General features: G+C 41.2%; 3 protein-coding genes across 3 annotated transcripts; 2 read left to right on the forward strand and 1 right to left on the reverse strand.

The window, feature by feature from the left end:
• Positions 1–478: 478 nt before the first annotated feature.
• Positions 479–1411, forward strand: FOMMEDRAFT_153850 (uncharacterized protein; the record flags this gene model as incomplete). The annotated part of the gene is made up of 3 exons (XM_007264478.1): positions 479–493; positions 546–1283; positions 1373–1411. 3 exons carry the CDS (start codon positions 479–481, stop codon positions 1409–1411), a joined length of 792 nt encoding a protein of 263 aa, XP_007264540.1.
• A 710-nt stretch (positions 1412–2121) lies between these two features.
• Positions 2122–3213, reverse strand: FOMMEDRAFT_153851 (uncharacterized protein; the record flags this gene model as incomplete). Its single annotated transcript, XM_007264479.1, has 4 exons — positions 2122–2286; positions 2341–2428; positions 2640–3078; positions 3138–3213. 4 exons carry the CDS (start codon positions 3211–3213, stop codon positions 2122–2124), a joined length of 768 nt encoding a protein of 255 aa, XP_007264541.1.
• Positions 3214–4693: 1480 nt separating this feature from the next.
• FOMMEDRAFT_132664 (uncharacterized protein) lies at positions 4694–5280 on the forward strand (the record flags this gene model as incomplete). The annotated part of the gene is made up of 2 exons (XM_007264480.1): positions 4694–4783; positions 4837–5280. The coding sequence occupies 2 exons, from the start codon at positions 4694–4696 to the stop codon at positions 5278–5280; spliced, it is 534 nt and encodes a 177-aa protein (XP_007264542.1).
• Between the last annotated feature and the right edge of the window lie 3454 nt (positions 5281–8734).

Here is an 8734-nt window from a genome sequence, read left to right on the forward strand (position 1 = left end):
CAATTAGCAGACATCCTTACAAAAGCTCTCCATGTCCTACAGATCAAGCATCTAAACAAACTATTAGGCATACAGTCCTAGTTCTTAATTAATGCTTGAAGGGGAGTATTAGATTGTGCTCTGGATTAGGAAATCCCCAATTGCCTTATGTAGAGTTACTGTGCTTGGAATGTCTCAGACTATCGGACTTCACTATGTAGTATATAAGGCAGACACTTGCTTAATGTCTCAATAAGAGAGAGTACTTGGGGCACTCCTGCTACACTAGTTAAAAGCTCATAACCTTTTAACAGGCATAGCAGGAATACCCCTCAGCTCTCTACTGTGACATTAAGTATGTGTCTGCCTTATATACTATAGGGGGAAGTCTGAGAGTCTGAGACATCCAATACACAGTAACACTACATAAGGCAATCAGGGTTTCCTAATATAGAACGCAAGGAAAGAGCACAATCTAATAAGATCAATGTTTGGTATCATGAGAGTCTTGCAGGTATCTGAAACTGCCAAATTTCTTAATATACATCTGACGTTTTGCTCTCTAGACTGCTGTTTGTTCTGATCTACCAATATTCTATGACACTCAAAAACACTATGAGATATGGGACAACCTACCGCCGGAATTGTTCGAGCAGATAACCCGGGCCTGGACTGGACAATACACTGTGCTGTTGTCCTTTGCAGGCTGGTCCAATGATTGGACCCGGTTTCAACGTGTATGGGATTGGATCAGACCATTTTCTCGCTGGGGATCTCTTGACGTTGATTATACTTTTTACAACACCTCCTGCTCGATAGCGAGGATGCGACTCCAAACGTTGGGCAACGTCATTCCGGTCGCATATTGCGTTAAAGACCACTTCCGTGTCGTCTTCCGAAGCGGAGAGCGCATGTTCTACTGTCGAACACCCGATTGTACTGTTGATAGAGAAAGCATCATGAATATTGACTACAAAGACAAAGATGACATTGTCTTGGGGATTTTGCCACTCACATACAGAGAGTTCATATCTGATCCTCTATCTATTATCCCCCACGTTTCGGACTATGATATACAGCGAAACCTAACGGATTGGTTCCCTCCCTACAGCCATAGTACACAAAGCCACATTGCTGGCACCGTACGTACAATTCGCAAATACCAAAAGGAGACATCTGGGAAGATTCCGGATGATACAAGTATGGACTCTTGGATAGATGAAGAATGGGACGAAAACTACCGTGCAACCAATGAACGGCTTCAAAGTAAGAGAAGGAATATTCCGGACTTTGTGGAGGGATCTGTATATTTTATACCTGTATTATAAATTTCTAAATGCGTATCTTTGTTAGTAGCCACGTTTTCTTGAGAGTTTTTCTCACCATCCAACAGAAAGGCCATGTATACGGTATACCTTCAGAGACGTTGTAGAAATTACGGAAGCACTAGCTTTCAATTCCAGATATGTACTAAGTTTTGCTATATGATTCTGTTTGACAAGTAAATGTGGGCACAAATATTCTTTTGGGAAGTCATAGAGAAAGACCTTCGCGTCCTGCATTTCTCGCAAGTTATGGAGGGTGTGAGCGCATGTAGCATTAATATATTGAACCAAGGGATAAACACGTCTCTATAGTTAACAAAAGATATTTTCAACGTGAACAATAAACTACTTGTATACAGAATTGTGAATGATCCAGCCTCTGTGTCACATAGCTAGACCTGATTATGAGACAATACTGAATAATATGTGATTACAGTAACAGACGTCGAAATCTGATGAGTTTGCTAACTGGGACACCTGCTGGCAGTGTTCAGCTTGCCTTGAAAGTCTACCTAGATTTCTTGGCAATCTACTGCGCATACAATCACTGCTCTAGACCTCTGTATTGAGCTATTGCAGTGGTTTCAATGAGCCATTCTAAGCGTTAAGCTATATTTTGCAATCAGGCATGATCTGATTATCCACTTGATGAGAACATGTATCAGCAACTTGAAGAAATTATCATGGGTCATGGTCATGGATCATGATTAATGTAGTGGCAAGATTTAGTAGAATAATATGGCATGTATCACATTCCAGACCACAGGACAATTAACTCTTTGAAGTTTGAACAATGTGAACCCACTGTTTCAAATGACTATCTTCGCAGTACAACAAAGGCATGACCCTGGCCTACATTCCTCCAGTAATCTGGAGAACCATTTACTGGTCGACCTGCTAGCATTGGGAGTGTGCCTTCTTGACTCGACCTTGCTTCTGAATACTCATTATAACCCCAATCAGGTCTGTTGGAGGAACTTTGCTAGTGTTGGCCTATTTAGTATTCTGTTTGTTTTAAATGACACATGTAACTCACTCTCACAGGCCAGTTATCATCTTCAGCATAACCGGCTGGGAGATTACCATAGGTCCAACCAGTACCCATGTCTTGCTGTGACACTCCACTGTGACCCAGAAAGTAGTCACATGAATCGCACGGGTCTGTATGACTTGCTTTCAAACAGTCTTGTGGAGATAGAAACTGTTTTGGAAGCTTGTGTACAGCCAAGGCCTGGCCAAAACCAATTGTTTGCCTGCTACTGCTATTAGACCGGTGGCTAATACAATGTACAATCTCAGAGGCACCTTTGCAAATGAAGTTAAGACAGAGCGTACCTTGCTAGATTGAGTGTCTCAGCACAATTTCCTGCCATTCCTTGGTTTGTCTGATACATCCCTTGTGTAACTTCTCTCATAGTAGGAGCCTGCTGCATCCATGGCGAATTCCTGATGTTCCCAAGAGCTTCTAGCCTTTTCTGCCTCAGTATGATTTTTGCATCGGGATATTTTTTCCCAGCTGTAGAAACCGGAAGAGAAGAAGAAAGTGACATGGTAAGGTGAAGGGTTGACCTATTCTCCTCAGTAGTAAGGGCAGTCCAGTTCCCTTCAATAAATACGTGTGTGACAGTTGGAAAGTATGGCTTTTTGGCTTTCTTAGGCTTGATTTTACCGATCTCCTTCCCTAAGTTGTAACAGAGTCGGGTGTAGCATAAGAGGCGAAATTGGGTGCGCTCAAGGTCTGCCACAGGCGGTTCTGCATATGATATGAACCACCCTTGCAGGTTAAGTCAATTAGCTGAGTGATTGTCAAGAAACAAGTATTGTCAAGCATACCAAGTGCAGAAAAGACATCTGAGAAAGGAAGAGCATTATGCCTATGAAAAGCTGCTTCCAAGATTATCGGGAGCATAGATCTTGTGTCAAATGCATATGTATTTACTGTTGTCCTGAGTAATTTAACACTAATTAGAAAAATATTGTTTAGAATAGTAATAAGTGCTTACAAGCAATTTAGGAGAATGTTATGGAGAACATTATCAAATGGCGTTCCATTTGTATGTCTGCTAACATATGTTTGCCGTGCAATTCCTTCATGTGCTCTAATATAATTATTTATCTTTCAAAGATCATTAATAAATGTGGGCAGTTATACTGTGAGTGAGGAACTTATACTTACTTCGGTTATTCCCCAGTCCCAGCAGAGAGGCGCGCCTCCAGTACTGCTGCAAGCATCAATTGAGTAGGTATATGATGCTATAGTAGGAATATAACGGATGCAATTTTTAAAACTGAAGAGATGGACGAGCCAGCGACCAGATTGACTAGATAAGAGTCTCCAAGATTCTGTGTATGTTGTATCAACATGGAGTAGGTACAGCACTTTTTATATCAGAGAGTCCGCTTATTTTAGCATAATTGATGACGACTTGAAGCCAAATACTTCCAGACATTTAAGAGGCTCAAGTTCCATGGTAACATTATTGTCTTTTCAAGAAGCTTTCTTGTTCCTTGAATATGTATTGAGCTTACAAGCAGGGGAGTCTATTGCGATGCTGCACATAACACTGAGACAGCCAAGTAAGCTAGCTAGAAGGCCTCTGCATCTGTGGTATTGGAAATACTAATTATTGTAAGTCAAGGCCGATGACACCGAGATCCGAGATTTTGCTGCCAAGTGATAGCTTGTGTTGAATACTAGCAAACCTTTCCTCATTGAGTCAACAATAGTTGATGTAAGCTGTACAGAAATCTAGAAGAAATATGAGAAATAAAGAACAAGATTAAAAGAAGGCGGGTTTGGGAAATCAACAATATACAGCAATTGGGTCCCTTGCAGATGCAAGGGGACAGTTTAAAGGTTGCCTGGAACTGCTGAGACTTATTTGTCAGGTGACTCAGGTCTACCAGTACTGCATATCGACAGAGCTCACTCCTGTTCTAGAATTGTTATTAAGTTATATGTATGAGAAGTACGTGCACCTTCATTCAGAGAATATTATTCTGAAGTTGAATGTGAACTGTTGGCCACAAGTAAACTTTATTTCCCTATCTTCCTTATCTTACCTGGCTTTGGCCTTTAATTGGCGATCAAACTTATGTGCAACTGTGATATTATTAACGCAATGCAGTTAAGTGGCTCTAATGTATTTTACATGGCATTGTGTTGTATTTGATGACGGTGAACAAATGAACCCGTTTGTTTGTAGATCCATTTTGATCGGCGTCTCAGTTGTTCGGCACCCTTAGTACTTATTGTCTAAGCGGAACTCCGGTCATGTCGGTCGCTGGACCACCACCTCTTATTTCTTCACCCTAACATGAACCACAACCTCGTTTTCCGTTTACCCTCAAGTCCAAGTACTCAACGAGCCTAGCAACAGGGACCTGCTATGACGCAAAATATTCTGTCGCTGCCTCAAGATATTCACTCTCTTATTTTCTCCAAGCTCAGGCTCAATGATATTTTACGTCTGCGGCAGGTATGTTATTCAACTTACTCCGAACTTCAGTCTTGATAAGGATTCGTACATAGACATGTTCTGCTTTCTCGTTTGGCATTTCAAACGACAAACAGCTTTGGACTTACTTGTTCAAACAGCACGTAATACGAAACTCGTTGCCTGTCCCGCACTATTTACGTTGCATCAAGGACGTTGAAGCGCGTGACATTGAGTCATTGGTGAAGCATGCAGTTTTATTAGATAGAGATTATGCGACGATCTGGAGGAAGCTTCACGTACGCAGAATAGAAAACAGCCGCGATTCAGCTATAACTTGGCTTAGACTGATCCGAGGACGTTGGGCCCTTGTTGCTTCAGCAGACATGAATAGGTGCGAACTCACAATATGGGATATACCGCCGAAAGGAGAGATGAAGCTTGCTGCGAAGGCATTCGTGGAGGCACCTGTCACTGACGGAATAGTAGATGAATCCGACACTCAAGTGCAATGTGCACTTACCATAGGAACTTCGTAAGTCGTATGCATTTTCCTCTCCTGTATATCATAACTCATTTGGCGCAACATGAAGTTCGCCTTATATACTCATCATCTGCATATCTCAGCATGCGGGAGAAGTGATGATTAGTCAACTTGCGTGGATGTCTGAAGCTTCACATGTCCGCTTCTTACGAGGCAGCCTCATCGGCTTCGCTGTTCATAAGGGTGATGACGCGTACCCATACATTGCCAACTGGAGAACGAAGGACTTGACTCGATTATGTCTATCACCGAGTCCTCCTTTACGAGCACTTTCTCCACTTCCCCTCGTACGTGTGATTATTCATTCCAACACAACAGCTTTCAGTCTACATCTTGCATTGGTTCAGGAGCCGTGTATAGCGATGACTATTAAGAACGGGTACATATTCACCCTACATCGTGACACAGTCCACGTCTTCGCCTTGTCGCCTGATGGAGAACTTAGGTCCGAGCATGTATCCTTCCTATCTCTAAAGGAATCGGCGTGCAAAGGCCATTTTTTCGATATTTCCGTTGATGAGTCACGGGAAATGGGCCAGCCGGATGCAACACTGCGTATGTACTACCAGGAGTACGGCTCTGCTATCCGACAGGTCGTTGTTTTGCAAGATGAAGCCAAGGAGCCGGCAACGTTCACTCTTATTGAGTCGCCTAAAACAACCCCTCCGTATGTAATCCATACTCAAGTGCTAGCCCGATACGCTATTGGCCAATCTGGTCGAAGAGCTTTTTTTATAGTCTCACCATCCCGCAGCTGGATTCCTTCTGAATTTACGACAACATCCATTCGCCTTCCAGCAAATACAGACGAATGTCAACCTTTCACGGAACTTGACGACTATATTCCAGTCTCGAGAGATACACTTCCGCTTCAACATCTGATCTCAGACCTTGTGTTTGATGATGGAAGGGGCCTCTTATTAATGGGTACAGCCTCGGGAGATGTACGGCTCGCGTCTTTTATTGAAGAGGACGTTCTCACACGCGAAAGCATCCGCATGGAACTTCCTGATTATGTATTGGACGAAGAGTTAGTACCAGTAGAGGACCAAAAGCTTTCATCGGTACGTGACGCTCTGATCGCCGGATCCTGGTCATTTATAAATGCGCTTATGACTGGTTGTAGACGGAGGTGGTTCCGAATCTTCCGATTTTCTACAAAGTAATGGCTTCACACAAATTTGAGGAAGATCTGGCTCCTTCGGTTCGCGAAGAAGTAACTCGCGGCTGGTTTGATCCAAGATGTGGACGGCAAGTAATCTCGGACTGGTCGAATGATTGGACGCACTTCGAATGCGTATGGGACTGGATAGTACCCTTCTCACGATGGGGGCCCCTTGACATAAAATTTATGTATGAATCCTCTTCGGATACCGCTAGGGGACGACTTCAGGCACTGGGCGATATAATTCCTATACTATACGACGTGACAAACCATAAGCGTGTCGTGTTCCGGATCGGTGAACGCATGTTCTACTGTCGGGCTATTAAGGACCTCGACGAAGACGATGAGATGGAAGCGTTCGAGGACATACGGGACATATTCTTGGGCATTCTGCCGTGCACTTACTCTCGATTCTTGGCTGATCCTCCTTCAATCATACCTCATTTATCCAATAATGAGAACCTTAACAATCTCGACCGCTGGGGAGAGCCTGGGCATATTCAGTCACAGTGTTCTGCATTTGGGTTAGTATGTACAATCCGCAAAAATCACACAGAACTATGTGAAAAGTTTCTGGATGACGATGAGATGCAAAGCTGGCCTGAAGAAGTATGGGCAAAGTTGTTTAATGAAATTTGTCGAAATGATTATAGTTTTTAACCCTATGACTAATTATTGCCTTTATGTTTTTGATAGTTTCCTTAGGTTAATTACAGTAGTTATACAACAAACATTGTCTACTTACATTTGTATTGCTTTGCCTTTGCATAACCTCCAGTTGATTGTGCTTGTGTAGTATGAATACATCAAGTATTGATTACTAATATTAGTATATACACTAAGTTGGGTTTGGGCCTTTCTACAATCAATCAGCCATGTCTGCTGAAAGAATGTAGGGGAGATGCAACACTTAAATTTTAAGAATGCTACTCTACTCTTTATATATGTGTTGACCCTAAGTCTCTAAGGGTCAAACACTCCCCTGCAAGCCCAAACAATCTAACTAATCTGTATGTTAAGACTAATAAGGTTGATAAAGTGCTTGATCTGTGTAGTGTATAAGGCTTTCATAAGGATATCTGCTGCCTGATTCTCTGATTGAACATAGTATACTGAAACTCCTGTAATACATCTAGAGAAGAGTACAGGTGAATCAATAAGTTTGAGGGGAGCTAAACTATGAGTCCTATAAGACTAGAGTGGTTCTGAATGGATGCAGGTTCTTCTAGCACAGGTACAACCTCAGAAGGGAAATGTGAAGAGTAGACTGTGTACTTGTGAAGCACACAACAAGTAGGGTAATACAGAAACAACTAAGACTAAGACTATGCCTTACACTAGAGGTCTTTGAGACAAAAGGACAAGAACTATTTCAATAGGTGAACTCTCTGAATTCCCCCTGTAACTAGTATAGGAGTAGTTGTATTTAGTTTTCTGAGTTCTGGAAAAGTATAGTACTAACAGGGAAATGTTAGGGTTGAACAAAAGAAAAATAATGAAAAATACATGAACAAATAAGAGAACCTTTTGCCAGATGTTAGAACAAAATAGAGTGAAAGTTGTATAAAGAAATTTAAGTAATCTGTATTCTAGCTACAGAGAATGTTACACAAAATGAAAGGCAAGATTTAAATTGAAAGAAGTAGAAGGGTTACATACTGTTACTATTAGATTGGTACAGAACAAAGTGTAGAGAATTCTAAGATTCTGACTGTCTCCTAAGATTATTACTTGATTACTCTAATGTTCTATCTGATTAGAAGATTACAGTACTTTGATCCAGGCAATAATGACATAATGGTTTGCTGAGCTACCTGCTATGATACAACTTGTGTTCTGAGCCTATAATATGTACATGATTTGTAAATCCTGTAAAGCAAGTAGCTTGTGTAAGTCCCTTCCAAGACTGTACAAATTTACAGTTCTGGTTACAAATGTTTGTAATACAGAATAGTTGAGTGTTCTTAGGAGACACTTCTATGAGTCATGTGGATGTTCAGAATTGATTGTCATAATTGTCTGTATATAATGTTTGGTTCTTAGTGTAATACTGATTGTTTCAATACATTACTGCCTTTTTCATAAGTATTGTCACACTTGATGATTCATCATTTTTTGTTGCAAAAGTAAACAAAACAAAAAATAGCTATTTCTCACTCAATTCTACACAGAATTCAGTGCTTATTTGACATAAATTCATGTTTTTTAAATATGCTTCAAATAGACACTTTAATTATTAAATTTGAGCAAGATTTGACTGAGTTATAGTGAAAATACACTGTTT

This window comes from Fomitiporia mediterranea, assembly GCF_000271605.1.
Source record: "Fomitiporia mediterranea MF3/22 unplaced genomic scaffold FOMMEscaffold_4, whole genome shotgun sequence".
Taxonomy (NCBI): Eukaryota; Fungi; Basidiomycota; class Agaricomycetes; order Hymenochaetales; family Hymenochaetaceae; genus Fomitiporia; species Fomitiporia mediterranea.